The 18,351-nt window shown below is 40.5% G+C and overlaps 1 protein-coding gene across 1 annotated transcript in view; it reads right to left on the reverse strand.

The window, feature by feature from the left end:
• Nucleotides 1–243: 243 nt before the first annotated feature.
• The window catches only part of CUNH12orf75 (chromosome unknown C12orf75 homolog), a gene marked incomplete at its 5' end in the record, with an annotated part of 40,359 nt that continues 22,251 nt past the window's right edge, over nt 244–18,351 (reverse strand). The window contains 4 exons of the mRNA XM_067536110.1: nt 244–608; nt 935–1,062; nt 7,078–7,160; nt 8,289–8,324. Of these exons, the coding sequence (XP_067392211.1) occupies nt 1,028–1,062; nt 7,078–7,160; nt 8,289–8,324 (154 nt within the window). The remainder of the gene's footprint in view (nt 609–934; nt 1,063–7,077; nt 7,161–8,288; nt 8,325–18,351) is intronic.

Below are 18,351 nucleotides of genomic sequence, written 5' to 3' on the forward strand. Positions count from 1 at the left end.
AAGGGCTTACAATCTAAGTAGGGCTTAACTGGGATATAGACCTCACATCACCCCTCTCCATAGGGGTGAATTTCACCCATGGGTGCCTATTTGACCACAGAGATTTAGATCTAGGCTTCAAAGAATTCAGCATGAAGCTACACAACTCTATGATCTTTCAAGATGCTACTTATTATTAAACATCTTACAATAGCTGATTGGTATCGGTGGTAACATCTGCCACCACAAAAATAAAATATTAATAAAATATTCAGTATATATAGGTATGTGCTACTGTATTTTTATTACAGATGGCTAGAAGTGGATTCAGCTGACCAGTCTGAAAACTGACTGCTAAAAATAACGGGCCTGATTCTCCACTGTCTTGTACATATTGGTCATTTATTTAAACCTGTGAAAAGCTGCTTAAAAAAACAGAACGGTAGCATTTTACATCCGCTTTGCACTAACTTTACAAATGTGCAAATGACCACACAGATGCATAACAGTGAAAAAATCATGCCCGACTGAAATACAGCTTAGCCCGCTAAATAAGGAGAACATAATTACTAGGCAATGTGTTTTTACATCATCCAGGATTTTCCAATATGCAATCTGTTTTTTCAGAGCTGAAAGTGAAAACACCAAAGAGGACTTCATCAGTCCAGTATAAACTAAACTGAATGCATACAATCATATAATGTAATACACTGAGAACCCTGTTGTACTGCATGGGCACATGGTGTTTAAATAATAGACATTATGGGTTAGAGTGTGACTCTGATAACAGACCTAAGATGGGGAGTACGCCCCGCATGGACTCCCCACATATTGGATCTGGGTGTATAGTTGTAAGGACAAAACAACCTAATTTTCTCCTGGTATAATAGGCCAGCAGCAATTTCTATACACATTCCTGTAGCAAAGAGAAAGCAGGGTAGGATTTGTGACTTACAGGTATGTCTTTGAGACATTGTGCTTGCTGGTGCTATTTCTGGGGTGGTGCACCTGACATATCATCTCTTGCTCAAGGCTGCTCCTAAAGTCATTATCTGTTTGAAGCAGAAAGTCTGATTTTTTCATCTGAAAAAAAGAAGAAATTGTTTGATGTCAATTAACAAAAAACAAGCCACGTTGTACTGAGTTTAATCCAAATGGTTTGGTGCAATGGGTTTCCCCTCATCCCCCGTTGTGGGAGACTTCCCATTACATAAGCTGCCATAAATGAGCTCAGGTATAATGTTTTTGGGCTGTTCCAAAACTCCCCTCTTCTTCTTCTCCTTTCTAAATTAAACAAACCCAATCTCTTCAATCTCTCTTTTTAAAGAGTTTTCTCCAGGCCTTTAATCATTCTTGTCACCCTTTGCCTAGCCCCCTCTAATTCTGCATTATGGGGATATTCTGCATAATTCTGCATTGTGGGGAGTCCAGCAATACATTAGTGTTCCAGATGAGGATATATCATTGATATTCTATGTTAACCTCCACACCATTCTTATTCATCCTAACGTAAGCCTGTGTAGTAAGCAAAAGAATGGGTTGATGTGCTCATGATAATCCCTGGTGCTGATGCAGTGCTGATGCTCATATAGCAGTGCCCATGAGTAATGTGTCCTATCATCTCCAGCTGCCTAGAACATTGTCCACAAAGATGGGATGCAATGTCCTAGGCAGCTGGAGATGGTGGGATGCACTACTCAGGGACACTGCTTTATGAGATTGAACAGTATGTCTACACTAAAGCTGGAGATGTAATTCTCAGCTTGGGTAAAGGTACACGCACTAGCTTTGATCGAGTTAGCATGCTAAAAATAGTAACATGGCTGTGGCGGTTGGATGGTAGCACAAACTAGCCACCCAAGTACTTACCTAGAGTCTCGGCTAGGATTGTACTTGGACAGATTGCCCGCCCCACTACCTGAACTGTTATTTTTAGTATGCTAGCTCCATCAAAGCTCACTCAGTGTGTGTACATTTACCCAAACTGGGAATTACACTTCTAGCTGCAGTGTAAACTTACCCTCAGTGTTAGCAAATCTGGGAGAACTCCTATGTTGCAGACTGACTGGACTAATTGTGGGTGTGTGTTTTTGACAAGGGGACACCGCACCATAACTACAAATTATTCAAAGTGTTTTTCTCTGCAAATGAGCACAACCAGTCTCTTCACATTTTGTTCTTCTAAAATTAACTTCTAAATTTTGTTTCTTTAAGCCACCTGAGATGGTAAACTTCAGTGCTGGGAATATGTCTTCTGTGTGGATGTAAAGTGCCACGTAAATTTTAAGTACTGTAAGAGATTGTTAATAATAAAAGGAGTTAATGTTTTTTAAAAAAATAGCAGTTCTTTAACTGCATACACAAACATATACAACGGTTTAGAAGGGAAAGCGAAGTGAAATATTTTATTCAACTGAAACTGCAGGAGGAATGTTGATGGGGCAAAATGCACTTCCCTAAATTGGGATTTAGCCAGGAGAATGTGGTTAACACATCTATTCTTGCAAAAAGTACTATTAGGTCTTTAAGTCACTGTTACAAACATTAAGAACCTCAGTTTTATGTCTCTATCGAAAGGATCCCTCTATAATAGCACAGTTCCTAGATGTATAGGTCTTTGGAAAAGTGAAAGAAGAAACTTTCAATTCAAATTAAAAGACATACACCCAGATCCTCAACTGGTATAAATCGGTGCAGTTCCTGTGATTTACTCCAGCCGAAGATCAGTCCAGCTGTACTGAAGCATTTGGCAGTTGGTCAATAAGCTGTGAAGAGAAAAAGATGGAGAGGAACAAAAACATTAAGAAACAAAGAAAACTCCTCAATATTCAGAGGCTGAATCTCCAAGGGGCTGATCCTGTAAGGAGATGAATGCCTCCTGAGAGTTTCTGAAAAAACCAAATTAAACAACAACATAAGAAAATGGGAAATAGTAACATATAGCAACAGTAACAAACATGAACAATGTGAATTCTTTATAAATATCACTCTCCCAAGAGCAGTTTATCCTTGTCTCTTGTTTTCTGAGCCACGTGTGTGGTCTAGGATGCTGGCATAGGACAAATGCTGATGGAGTTTAGTCGTCTCCACGCTCTTGATGGTTCTTCCCAGAAACAGGAAGGAGATGGGCTAGTAGTTAATGAAGTTACTGGCATCCAGAGTTGGCTTCTTGAGCACTGACTGAACTTGTGTGCTTCAGGGTGACTGGCAGATTTCCTTCTTCAGGAAAGGCATTCATGATCCAGGTCAGAAGTGAGCTTAATTGCTCTCTGCCATCTGAAGTAATCTAGTGTTGCCCAAGCTGCTTAAATAATAGAAATCCTTATGTAACAGGTGATGTAATAGCTATGTCCCTATATTAAACCAAACCAGTAATGAGCAAATCAGAATGTTTCTTATCAAGTGTTGTTAGAGTTCTCAGCAGGAAACTTTCCTCAGCTTGTAAGTAAGCACAAGCTGTTTCAGATGTAATTTACTTTTACAGACATTTATTGTTACACAACTATTTTAACCCCCAAAACCTACTGACAATTTATTATAGAGCTCAAATGTGTCAGTGACTTTTTTGCCATTGGGAGAATTGAAAAAATGTTGATACATAAGAGGGAGGCAGTAATTACAAATAACATTTAGCTGTTCTGGGGTAAGAGAGAGGGGGGTGGAAGCATGGAAATCTTTTCAAAGATTCCTTTTTTATAGACCTGTCTCCCAACAAATTACTGTATACTTTAAAGCCAACTACTGTAAATTGTTGCAATTCAAAATGAATGGTCATGTATTGACCTTCACACCTTTTGGTTAAATCAGTGGAAATTGCACATGATGACAGAGTATATGGTATAGCTCTTAATAGCTTACTCCTGGACGTCCACATGATCTTATTTTGTTTTTTGTTTTTAAAAGCAGTCTTTACTTTACTGAAACATATTAATGGAGTGGCTTTTTGGATGTATGCCATATTATGTCCTGTTAGAAAAAGAATTTGACTAAAGAATTATGCAAAATGCTTTAATCATTAAAAACACTTTCAGTCATGTGGAAATGTACAATTAGTTTGGTGTTCTGTGGAAAACGTACAGTTGTTATGAAGTTAATGGGTATTTAAATGACCCATCTATCATTTAACGCTACAGTACACAGAAGTGACAGAACATTCACCTTACTGGAATTTACCATACATACTGGAAGGCTCAGAGACAAACCTGAGGTACAAACTTGGCAACTAATCAAAATTCCTCTCTTGGGTATAGGAGTGTGCAGATTTGAGATTTAGTCCACCTATCTCTGGCAATATCATCACTACCATCTTTGTATAAGAAAATGTCATTATGATATTACACAGAATGGAAGCCATAAAATAATAGTGTGGTTAGGCAGTAGTTATATTTTTCCTTTAATGTTTTGTAAAGAGATAAAGCCAAAAGATATAAAGACAGGCAAAAAGTAGTACTTCATTGAAAAATATTGCAATGAAGTACATTATTCCTATGTAAATAAATGTCCTTGAGCAATAATATATATTTTTAAAAGATGAAAATTAAAGGTCAATAGCTGGTTCACTGTATAAAAGTGGTATCTATAAGAATCTGATGATCTTATGCCCATCTGATTCTACGCACAGAAAAAATATCCTTAAAATCTGCAGTAGTACCAAAAAGATGTCAAATATATTACTCTGAAGTAAATTAATAATTATTTTTCAGCAACCTACCACAGGAACTATTATGTGAACAAGTAGTAATGATTTTCTTATATAAAAGCTACCAAAAATTGTTGGAGAAAATGTATGTAGTGTAGTTGATTAAATCTGCAATATGGCCAAAGGGAAATATGTTGCAGATCATTAAATTAGCTGTAGGGCAGAAATATCCACCATTAATTCATTTTTCACTGGGGAGCAGCAGAAGGTTCCATAAGCAACCATCATAGTACAATTGATTTCATACGGTATCATTAAACTTTACCTGTAGTTGTAACTTGCAACAGTTAAGATTTTTGGTGCTCTGAACTTTCTTGCTGGCTGGAAGGCTACATAAACATAAAAATCTTCAGCAGAAAGACTGTTCTCCCTTACGTTTTGATGAGTGATCTAGGCAAAGGACTGATTCAAGGAAAAAAAAAGTTTTAGCTGGACTGCTATAACAATACTGTAAGCCATTAGCACTTTTTAAACAGAACCTGTTAAACATTAATTATGTCTATGTTAGAATTGCAGTAGGAGCTTCAGGGCTCAGATACTGCAATGCTATGTGTATGGGAGCAGTCCTGGAGAGTTCAGTAGGTCTCTGTACATGTGTAAAGTTGCACATGTGTAAGTCTTCCCAACATCAGGCACTGATTCAGCAAGCAAGGGCTTGATCCTGCACCATGCAATGCAATGGCAGTTTTTCCATTGAGCTGAATGAACGAAGGATCAAACTCCAAGAAAAATACTTTTAAGTATATGAGTAGACCCAATGAAGCCAATGGGAGCATTCACATGCTTAAAGCTAAGTGTATGCTTAAGTGCTTTGCTGGACTGGGGCCAAAGTGCTTAGCACTGATCAAAACCTTTCTGTTTAAACTGTTTTTTTGGTGGAAAATTGGGTTTTTGATTAAACTGAAGTGTCTGCTTTCTATGGAAATAATAAGTATTAGTATTAGTATTGCTACTATTATTTTATTTTGAGAAACCCACCTCCTGAAAACCAAAATATTTTAGTTTTCAGATGAAATGTTTGAAACTTTGAATCCCCACTGAAACATCTAAATTTCCCATGGAAAATTTAAATGAAAATGATTTTTTTCCTTTTCATTGAAATTTTCTGTAGAGGAAAAAAATTTTTTTTGACCATTTCTTCCCAGTATTTTGTAGGATCACACCCCAGATATCTTATATATTAGTAAAACAGCTCCATGGAAATAATCTAATACCTCACTTGTTTTACATATTTGGTGCCAAACCATACCCTGCCCCTTGAAGTTGTGCTAAATCTGAAAATAAGTACTGTAATCGCAAATGACTTGCCTCCATTAAAACCTTCTTCAAGTCTACTGGCCTGATTCTGCAAAATGTTGAGCACCTTTACTCTCATTAAAGTAAATGGGAGTTGAGGGCACCCAACTTCTCACCGAAGGCTTTCAGGAACACTGAAGATCAGACCTTATTCCAACCAACACATTTATAATGGGGTTGTCAATACTGCAAAGTAAGTCCCAAAACACGTGATGGCAACATGAGAAGTGTGGTTATTTGAATTCTTTTCTAAATTCTACACATATAAATTCTGTTAAATCACACTATACCTCCTGCTGATTGAAATCCTGGTGTGTTTATTTTCTTCTAATCTTAAAAAGGAAAGGCATATACAGTTAAAAACTATAGCATATTATTAATTTAATCATTAGGTTAATCATTTTCTATATCAACTGAATTTATTATTACCCTGTTTATATAGTGGCAGCATCTAGACCCCCCCAATCAGGAATCAGAGCCCCATGTGTAATAACACAGACACTGTTTTATTAAGTATAAAAATATAAGATACTTTAATATATACATACATACATATATATATATATATATATATATATATATACCATATCACTGTCTTGTTATCAAGCAAGTATCTTTAAAGCTCTCTGCCTCAAGAAAAAATATAGAATTGTGACGGGTTCAGCATAAGAGAGACATAGAACAGAACTAAATCTGAAATGAAGCATTCACTGTCTTGCTATTGTTCGAATTAAGCACAATTTAAGTAAATACATTCAGAACTATAAAGACCACTAAACTCTGTAAATATATAATCTATCGCAGCCTCTTAATCCTGTGAGGTGTTTACACCGAATACCACGAAAAACACTGAAAAATCATCTTAAAGTTATCCAGTAGGGACAAAATACCGCATATGTATATCATTGTCAAAAGCAGATTGTTGCTTTATAATTACTACAGTCGGTGGATAGAAATTTAAACAATGACCATAGCTACTGTAAATAATTCCATGCAATTAAACAGCTCCCTAAGCTGGTCAGTCTTACTGAAATAACATATATTTTAAAAGATTAAAATGAATGGGGAAAGCAGAGGAAATACAATATACGATCTACAGGTACCTGTAGGTTCAGTCTTTGTCTGAATGGGAGCCATGGTAGTAGCAGCCTCTGATGGCAGACCAACGTATACACCGCCATAGTTCCTTATTGAAAGAAACGGTTCAAGAGAAATCCTGGCTTAGTAAATACTTTCCCCTAGAGTGTCTACATAAAACAGCCAAATTAGAAAGGCCATAGACAGACAGACAGACAGAGGATGCTTTGTAACTACATTTATAAAAGAATCCCTTGTTTCCAATGCATACTAAGAGGCTGCGATTTTAAATGTAATATGTTGTTATTAAAACTGAGCCCTTAGATTTGGCACAAATAACTTTAGGCTGCCCATTGATTTTAAAGAGGAACCTATGCCAGGAAGGGAGAACAGAGCTAATGGCTCCTCAACAAGTTCTTAATACTTTCCATGAAACTCAATCTTTTTATGGCAACAAACACCCTTTGAGAGACTCTTCTTCCTTACCCCGCTGTTGTCCAGTGTTTACCTGATGGGAGATTTAATCTGCTAGCAATGTACACTATTGAGACAATTTAAGCAACTCACTTGCATAATGCACATAAAAAAGGGGACCATGGGCTCCTCTCCCCCCATTTAATAAAAAGGGCCTAGATCCGCCTCCCTAAAAACATGCATGGAGCAAGCAGAAGGTTTGTGAGTCCCAGATACTCCCACAGCCCACCCTGCTCCTTCTGTGAGCCCCACGGAGGGTCTTCCAGGGATCGGGAATCTGATTGGGAGGCGGGGCAAAGATGAGGTGGGCAAGGGGAAGAATGGGTGAGGTGGAACATACATTGTTCTCCTCCCTTCCAACCTTGCAGAGATTCCTCAGAAATGATAATACAGCCTATAATAACTGTATTAGGTATTGTCTTTCTGCAGAGCACCCACCCTCAAACCTAGTGTCCCTGCCGGCTGGGCTCTAATACAGCCACGAGCCAGAGTTGATGTGAAGGCAGAGGTCTTTTGCATCAATAGCCCTTTTTCCACCAACAGATCCCTTGAGATCTGCAAGGTTTGGGCGCTGGGCTCAGCGGCCTGTTTTGTCAGTAGGCAAACCCCCTTCCTCAACAAAATGCAAGGGGGGAACGCCACACAGGGATCTTCATGGAGATTTCTCCATATTCCCTCCCATTGTTTTTTTCCAAGGATGGGATGATCCCCATCTGATGACAGAATTCAGACTGAGCTATTCAAATTAAAGTACAAATCCTACCTCCTTTTGTCGTCTTCTGATACTGATTCTTCCGTTCTATAATTTACAAAAACATATAAAACTCGTTAGCAATCAGTTTCTTACAAATGCTCCATTCACCGCCTGTTTATTGGCAGAGGGAGAGGATGCTCCATCAGTTTAATCCAGAGTTACTCTTCAGTACTTGGTGCCCACCTCACCTATTTATATAAGAGGAAAAAGCCATTTATTACTTAACAACGTATAACGTGTATGAGAGAGAACAGGACTTGACAACAGAGTGAACTAGACTTTCATAAATGTCCCGTCAGAAGATCTCATAGAACCTTTTTGTAAAAAAATATGTTAATTTTCTTTGATGCAAAAAAAAAAAAAAAAAAGATGAATAATCTGGTTTGATTTCAGTTATTTAAACCTTTATAAATAGATTATAACTTTTATTATACATTTAGGGAAAGATTATGGCTTGTCCTATGCATCCACAGAGAGCGGGTGAGCTGGGGTGTGGGTGGACTTTTCACTCTGCTCGTCAACGTGCCAGCCAGCGCTGCTGAGCTAATGTGGAGGGCAAAGTAATCAGCATCAAGTATAGGGTTGGCATAGATTATTTCACCCTTCAACCAATGTGGAAAACAGACTGAATAGTAACTCTCTGAGTTACCATTTGGTCCCTGGTCTGCTGTTGGAGCCTTACAACTGTGTGTTGCCCCTTACTCAGCACCAGTAATAAATCCATAATCTAGCCCTTAGAAGGCATTTCTGAACTATAGTATTAAAAAGTGACTTATAACATTTATCATTACTAATTACTTATTTAAAAATATAAATGTGCTGTCTGTTCAATAGGCAAAGCCGTATCCTGCTATTGATGCATTAAGTCTGTGGGAGTTCGGTACAAAAATGGATAGCAGGAAGCAGGATATGGCCTTAAATACAACAGACAAAACTTGAGCTCCCAGGTAACATTCTCTTGAGAAGGAACAATAAGTGCTGCAAAAATATTGCAAATGTTTGGATAGAAATAATTTCCTAACACTTAATCTTCTTTTCACTCAGCTATCTACTGCCTTGAAGATATAACATATAATAAGAAGATAAGTTCTCTTCTTCCCACCAGTGGAGCACCAGCAAAGAAGGTAGCAGAATCCAGCAATTCAATCAACTTAGCATATAATTAGCATTGCTTTATGGAGTCACTGATGTTGCTCTGGCCCAGTTCATCTCCTCCCACAGAACACCCTGCAGGAGAGGCCCAAGAAAAGGCAGTGTCTGGGAATATTCTCTCACAATGAGTTCCTGCCCTTTCACACTGTCCTATCAGGTGGGGGGGCGGATCGCCCCACACAGAATAAGTCATGGGATACGTCAATCTGAGTAGCCAGGGCTGTCTGCATAAAGAACCAGTACCTCTGTTCCAGCTATGGTCCCCAACACCTTGGCAAACCAAAACTGCAGTCAAATGGAGCCACACTACCAAAGATTACCCCCAGCCACAGCTGCTCCAGGAGCCTTGTCTAGTGGGCTCTTGGGGCTGTGTCATCTTTTCTAGCTATCTTCCAAAGGTGGTGGGAACTATGTACCTCCTTACAACTCTGCCCCAGCCTGCTTATTCCTCTCCCAGCCCACCAAATCTCCCCCCAGCTCCCTCAGACAGACCCCAGACAGTTCAGAGGGGACTCTACAGGTTCTGGAGGATAGGAGACATCGTCAAGAAGATGCCTGAGGCCTCCCCAATTCAGCACAGAAGGAAAAGATATGCACAAGTAGGGATCCTTTGCCCAGGTGTCTGCTAGATCTCAGTTTGTATCTTTGTCTCATAGTCAGCTGGCTGAAGTGAAAGAGAGGAGACTCCAGAATCATTCTAAAAGGGAACACTAGACGTTTTCTGGACCAACAGTTATTTGATTTGCCTGATAGCTTTCCTTGCCCTTAAAAATGCTTTTACATTTTCCTTTTTCCATGCCATGATAGTTAATAGGGATATATGGATCTTTTTAATACTGAAGGTTTGGAAATAATTTGTACATGCGGAAGAAATCAGCCAGAGGGAAGATCAACGTTGAGAGTCTTAAGGACCCACAAAACACAACCTTTTCCAGCAATGTCTCACCGAGAAATTGATGAATATCAAAACTGAGAGGGAGAGCCCTGAAGATCACATGCTGCATGTGAGGGAACACTGGGCTTCTCAGGAGACACCAAGATTGGTTTGACGAGAACAATCAGGAAATCCAAGACCTGGTTGACTGCAAGCAGAAGGCTTTCTGTGCTAGGTAGAATGATGATAGTTCCAATAAGAAGTAATATGTATACCATCAACTTAAAGCTGAGATTCAAAGGAAAACCCATGAAATGAAGAACAAGTGGTGGGAGAACAAAGCAAAGGAGACCCAACAACTCTCCAACACCTATGATATATGTGGATTCTTCAACACCACCAAAGCCTTTTATGGTCCCAGAACCCTTGGGCTAACCCTCTTCAGATCCAGGTATGGAGCCAACCTCCTCAGAGACAATGAATCAATCAGTGCATGACAGAAGGAATATTTCAAAGACCTCCTGAATTGTGACTCCAACACTGACGAAAGCACCTTTGATTTAATCCCTCAATATCTTATCAAGGATGACCTTAGAACCCCACCAACATTTGTCAAAGTAAAAAAAGCTATCAAACAGATGATGAACAATAAGGAATCCCTGCTGAAATCTTCAAAGAAGGAGGAGAAGAACTGGCTCACCAGCTTCATGTCTTAATCCTCCAGATTTGGAATTCAGAAAAAATCCCAGATGACTTTAGAATGCATGATCATGACCATCTTCAAGAAAGGAGACAAATCGGATTATGGAAATTATCAGGGCTCCATCAATCTGTGAAGAATTCTTCTTAAATTTGGATGCCTGCCAAAATTTGTTACCATCCTCCGACTCCTTTGTGACAACATATCTATGATGGTCGTCAGCAATGGCTCCAAAACGGACCTCTTCCTAGTCAAGACAGGAGTTAAGCAATGCTGTGTCATCACTCCAACCCTTTTCTCCATCTTCCTTGCTGTCATCCTCCTTCTCATTGCTGACAAACTCCCCTCCAGACTTGACATCCAATACAGAATGGACAGCAAGCTCTTCAACCTCATTCGCCTCCGATCCTAGACAAAGACTGTCACTAAATCAGTCATTGAATTCCAATATGCAGATGACTGTGCCCTGTGCACCCACTTAAACAAAGATCTTCAAAAAATAGTCAACACTCTCTCTGAGGCCTACAGCCTCACACTCAACACCAAGAAAACTAAAGTACTCCACCAACAGGCTCCGAATCACCAAGATCCTGCTCTCGTAATTCAGATCAATAAAGAGATCCTGAAGAACGTCCTTTACCTCAGCAGCTATCTGTCACAGAAAGCTGACATTGACAAGGAAATTTAACACCTCCTTCAATGCGCCAATGCTTTCAGACACTTGAGAAAGCATCTCTTTAAGATTGTGACATCAAGAATCAAACCAAGTTTCTTGAGTACCAGGCTGTTGTTATCCCTGCTCTCTTGTATGTTGCTGAAACCTGGGTCACATACAGTAGATACCTCAAGGCTCTTGAATGATACCATCAATGGTGCCTCCACAAGATCTTCAGAATCAAGTGGGATGACCAACACACCAACATCAGTGTTCTGTCCCAAACAAAAACATCCAGCATTGAAGCTATCATCATCCATCACCAACTCTGTTGGGCTGGTCATGTTCTTTGAATGCCAATAAATCGACTCACAAAGTAGGTCATGTTCTCACAACTGAGCCATGGCCAGTGGATGAGGGGCAGGTTAAAAAAGCGCTCAAAGACACCCTCAAAGCCAATATGAAGAAGAGCAATACTGACATAAACTCATAGGAAACCCAAGCCCTCTACTGATCAAAATGGAAAAGGATCTTGTGTTACTGCTATTTGCAATACTCAACACTATCTGTACTGAACTAGTCTATCATCTTCACCTGTGTCCTAGCTTTCAAAAGGACATTGATAATACAATCTGTATGCCCCGAGCTCCCTGTTTCTCCCCTAGGGGGCTTATGCTGTTTCTAAAGTCACATTCTCTCTCCCACCTGCCTCTGGATGGTCTAGGACATTATGGAACTCTATGCATCCCATCAATGGAAAATACAATAAATAGGTCACAACAATCCATCCCAGGAAAACTATGGGTCCAGTTCTACCTTGATTCACTCTCAGCAACTCCCAGTGAAGTCAGTCTGAGGTATGGGTGCATATCAGAGGTAGAACTGAGCCATACGCTTTTAGTACCAGCTGACAACACTTATGAAGGGACTTTGGGGCCAAAATGATTATAAAAGATACTTTTAACTGGAGCCGCAGAAATTATCACAGTATTTATCTTGTCATATGACTGCAAACATTTCCCCAAATTCAAGATGGCTCTTATTCTGGAGCAGAAAACCCTTTGATGACAATGGCAATTGTGTGTCCACATCAAAGGCTCATTTCTTAAAATTTCACACAGAAGAATGATTGAATTAGACCAAAAGAAAATATAAAGCATGGGGTCAAAAGTTTAGAAAATAACTTTTGCTGGCAGTTTTTGTATTAGGGTGACCCACCACACTGTATCTTTTTGAAAAATAAAAATAATAAAAGATTTGTTACTATTCCAGAAATGTTTCATAGCTAAGTATCATCTGGACCGTTATTGATATCCTCTGGCTAGACAGAATAATAATAATAAATAATAAAAAGAGGAACACTGGCCAAAACCTGTGTTCAATTCCCTGCTCAAACCTGGACTTCCTGTGTGACCTCAAGCAAGTAATTTATCCAATCTTTGCCTCAATTCCCTGATCTGTAATCTGAAGAGTGAGTTTTTACACTCCCTGCTTTGCTCCTTCCTTTAAGTATTTTAATAGTTACAAGTTAAGTTCTATTTATTGTAATCACCCCTCTACTGAACTCACAACAGCAAAAAGAGCCTGGGATTTGGCTGACCCATGGACTGACTATCTCTGGCTTTCATGACTGTAATTTCTTATAGTTCCACTGGGAGAGAGGAGGCAGGCATAACTAAGACATGGAAATGTGGAAGGGAGAGACAAAGGAAGAATTCTGAGGATTATAGAGGGGGGAAGCAGCAACTCGCCTCTGCATTCTCCTCTGGGGTCCCTTTTGCTAGCACTGTGGGATTTAATACTGCTACATTGCACTACATGTAGTTATACACTTCTTGCCTTTACAATTTAACTGCTTGGCCTTAGTGGAAGTGACAGCAGAAAGCGTCCTCCTCTGACTTCTGCCACTGGCATAAGTGCCAGAGCTTACATCAGAAAGGTATCAGATATAATGGAACTTGGCTCTACTGGATCCCCTCCTGCCCTACCCCACAGTCCCCTGATCTGCCCCCACCTCACACTGCAGATGAGGGGGGGCAGCTGGTGTAAAAATCAGGTAGGATGCCTCTACCAGTTTTACATTAGCAGAGATATCCCCCTATAGAAGGGGAATCTCAAGCTGGTTTAAGTACATTTTGTGCCATGTAAGTAGCAAAAAGGGAATTTAGTAGACCACAGAACCAGCACCACAGTATTCAGTGCTGGTCTGATTTTGTGCCACTCCATTCTTCTTCAGAAACTAACATCAATTGCAAGTTACTGACCTTCGTAACTGCTGTTCTTTGAGATGTGTGGCTCATGTCCATTCATGTCAGGTGTGTGCGCCACATGCACCAGTGCCAGAGATTTTTTCTGTCAGTGGTATCCATAGGGCAGTCTCTAGCTCCCTCTGGGGTTGCATGCATATACGCCAGTATATAGGGCGCACCTTCCGTCTCAGTTTCTTCTTGCCAGAAGAAGGGTGGGTTGTGGAATGAACATGAGCAACACATCTTGAAGAACAACAGTTACGAAGTCAGTAACTGGTTTTTATTCTTCAAATGCTTGCTTATGTCCATTCCATGTCAGGTGACTCACCATCAGTGCCTCTGGGGGTGGGCCATAAGTTCATGGACATGCCGATTGCAATACCGCTCTGCCAACGCCTGCATTGTCCTGGGCCTGTTGAGTAAGGTAGGATGCAGGCAGTGGTGATTCAGGATAAATTACTGTTGAGTAATCCTGTTGAAATCCTACATTACTGTCCAAACGTCGCCTGGCTGGGGAGTAAACCAATGACAGTCACATTTGCAGAGGTCTGCGGTGTAACCTCGCGTGCTGCACCACATAGGTGCAAGCTGCCATGTGCCCTAACAGCATGAGGCATACTCGCACCGTGGTGAAGGCCAGAGAGACCATGCGGAACTTCAACTTCTTGAGATACTTGTTGAGGCAATGCAGATTCAGTATGGGCCAGAAGCCCCCTTTGGCTTATGGGAGATGAAAGTAACAGAAGTAGAATCCTTTCCCATTCTAGTCTCAGGGAACTTCCTCTACAGCACCCACCCGCAGGAGGGCTTGCACCTCCTGGGGAAGAAATTGCTTGTGAGAAGGTTCCCTGAAGAGGGACAGGGGGAGGTGGGAAGGAGGAAGTGAAACGAACCATAAACTTTCCCTCAGAAGTCCATTCATTTTCCAATCAGTGACAATGAAACTTAGAAAATAAATTACATGTTCAAGTAGATCTTGAAATTACCTATAACATCAGTATTCATCTGCACACTGAAGGCTACTCTGTCCATCTTTCGTTCTTGGCGCTAATCTGTGGCAGCAGACACAGAGCAATTGTTACGCATTTATCTACTGTTATTTATATGCGATGGCAGTACTCATTTCTGTACTGGGATTCTTCTGCCTATTCAAAGCAGTTCATCTAAAAAAACTGAACTAAATTAAAGGATTTTTTTTACCTAATACCATCAATTTTTATTCAGGTTACGTGGACTCAGGGCAAAGCTCAAACTCTAGTAATTAAAGGTCTGTCCCCTGCACCAGAAGAAAGCAAGAGCTAGATCTTGGGAGGCATTCCTTTATATCTTCTTTTCCCACTGCAGGAGACAAGGTTGTGTGAGGCTGCTCCTGCTCCAGTGGGTGAATAATTGGCCATCTCTTGCTTCTCCTTTTCTGGGAATTAGAGGAGTTTGTAAGTGGCTGCCACCTCCTGCTTCCCTTCTTCACTGAGGCAGGAGTGAGAGCAAAGGAGCTTCAGGCCTTCTCCCCTTCACTGGGGATGTAAATAAAAGCCGTACTGGGGAAAAATGTCCTCTTCTGCTAAGCACCAAGGATGATGGAGAGGAGAGACGCTTCCGATTTCTATCTTCAATGTGGAGAAGAATTAGGCCATGAAATGCAATCGCTTTTTGTTCCCTCAGTGGCAAAGGAGACCTCATCTAGAGCTGAGAATGGGAATAATGGGTATTTTTGCAGGGCAGTCTGTATGGGGTGCCAAGTGTCTCTCAAAGAAAGGGAGGGAAGTACATGAGTTGTTCCCTAAATGTCTTACAGAGAGTGGGGGAGACATATATGGGTATGTCTCACAAAGGGAGAAACGTGCTTTGGGCTGTACCAGTACATGGTAGGGATGAGTAAACACAAGGGACATGGGCGTGCATGGGGACAGATGTCTCACAAGTCAGAAAGGAGAGGTTTTTGTTATATGAAGTACAAAGGGGAAGTGTCTCTACAGAGGTGAGACACAAGCAGCCTCTTCACTCATACCCTGTTGTCTCTATTTGGGTGATGGAAGCAGGCTATCAATAGATCACATCGAACTCAGAGTATGGTGGGTCTAACATATTAGGTTAGCAACTGAAGTATCATGTATAACAAAATGAACTATTGTGCTGATATGCTTATAAATAACTCTCGAGTTATGTTGCTGAAGGTGTACAGACCATTGTAAGTACTTACACATCTTTAGCTGTCCCTGTAGTACCTAGAATGAAAAAGAAAGCGTGTTTTACTGTGTGATGGTATGATCATGTTCAAGCTAACTAAAATGACACTAAAAATCTTTCCACCTTTCTCACCTCTTTCTCCTGCAAACAATCCCCTCACATACAAACCCCAAAAGTGGATTGATAAGGTAAAGGGCACTTGTTATCAGGAAAACAGGTTGTTCATGATTAGATACTTTCTCTTTTAACTCTGTTACACTTATACCTATCTCTTTGGGCCAGATTCTCAGTGGATGTAAATGTGTAAACTTTGTGTAAAGTTTCTGTGGAGCTGTGGCCATTTACACCAGCTGAGAATGAAACTTGTATTTTTTATTTTCTACATAAGCTAAATTGCAATATTCTGAATGTTGGAGCTTTTCCAGTTGTAAGTTGCCACAACTAACTAAGCAATTATCCTTTAATGTCTATTTATTTGTGAACATTCTGTTTGATTCAGTTATAGACTTGGCACTGTATGTAAAATGCGGTGCCATTCTTACTAACAAATAAACAAAATTTTATAAAACAACTAGACTGAAATAACTTTAACATTGGGGCATAATCCATCCAAAAAACCCCAGACATCTACAAAATCAGGTTCTTCCTAATTCATCTTGTTATTTAAAAAATATGGTTCTAGGAGTTGACTTTTCATGACTCAGCCACCACATGCTGAGAGAGTCGGAATCACTTAAGGATGACCTACTTATTGGTCCTCCCAAGTTACTAAAAACTGTGTTATTGTTGCAACTATGTCATTAAGCTGAGCAGTCAGTGAAACATCCCTTCCATGTTCTACAAGCACTGACAAAGGCACTAGAAACCCCTTTCACTCCTCCATCTCCTCTCAGTAATTAGCCAGGAGAAACTTAAGAGAGCTCACTCTGATGAAGGTACGGGTTTAGTCACAGCCTGAAAGGTTTTGCTGCATTTTTCCCCTAACACTCTTCTTTGTTTCTTAGAAAACATTGTTTTCTGGTATGAAATTGCTCAAAAACTAATACAGCTCTTCCCTCATTATAGTGGCTGGAAACTGAAGCTAGACAAATTCAGACTGGAAATAAGGAACAAATTGTTAAGAATAGTGGTAATAAACCACTGGAACAATTTAGCAAGGGTCGTGGTGGATTCTTCATCAGTGGCAATTTTAAACCCAAGATTAGATATTTTTCTAAAAGTTATGCTCTAGGAATTATTTTGGGGAAGTTCTATGGCCTGTGTTATACAGGTCAGACTAGATGATCACAGTGGTCCCTTCTGGGCTTGGAATCTATGATCTATTAATTGCATGGAAGAATGCATACTTTGTGCCCTCGCTTTAAAACTACGATTGGGCAGGCAGGGTTCAAGGCTCCCCAGAACCATGCTCCTGTATGGACACATGAATACTACACATGTAGGGAAATCTTCTCTCTCCAACTGAGTCCAGTATGCAATTTTGGTTCCTGTGTCTATTACTTGGCTATCCCTCATGCTGACACCATCACCTACAAAGATTTAAATTACAGTGCTTGCAGAACAAACATATGCCTCCTTTATTTAATATTGTTTCCAAGATCCCATTGGGTCTCATCACTGTGCAGTAGGCCCAACTGTAGTACATTACTGGAGAAACCCTTGGTGAGGTTTTAGGGAGCTCCTCGCTTGGGATCTGGCGGAGGCCTGATTTAAAAACAGCATGTGAACAGGCAGTATTCAGAGCATTCCCAGCTCTACATATTGGCAACGACTCACAAATAACCACCATGTTTGTAAAACCTGCTGTGACAGTTCTCAGGGTACCCACAACTGAGTCACCTTGTTACCTCCTGCCTCAAGCAAGAGGAAGTCACGCCTCTTGTGGGTGGGTGTTAGCTCCCTAACACCATCAGCCTTCCAGCCATTCCAGCATTCTCCTCTGGGCGAGGCCAGGCCTAGCTTCGCCTTGCAGGTTAACAATACCGCAGTCCCTGAGTCCCTTGGAAGCATTCCCCTGCAATATTGAGCCCCTGACGCTGGTTACTGACAGAAATAAGAACAGGCACACTGGGTCAGACCAATGGTACATCCAGCTCAGTACCCTCTCTTCCAACAGTGGCCAGTGCCACATTCTTCAGAGGGAATGAACAGAACAGGGCAATGTCAAGGGCTCCATCCCCTGTCGTCCAGTCTCACCTTCTTGCTGTTGGCGGTTTAGGGGCATCTGGAGCATGGGTTGCACCCCTGACCATCTT

The sequence above is a fragment of the Emydura macquarii genome, unplaced genomic scaffold, assembly GCF_026122565.2.
Source record: "Emydura macquarii macquarii isolate MOO-44397 ecotype Brisbane River unplaced genomic scaffold, CSIRO-AGI_Emac_v2 contig_3530, whole genome shotgun sequence".
Taxonomy (NCBI): Eukaryota; Metazoa; Chordata; order Testudines; family Chelidae; genus Emydura; species Emydura macquarii.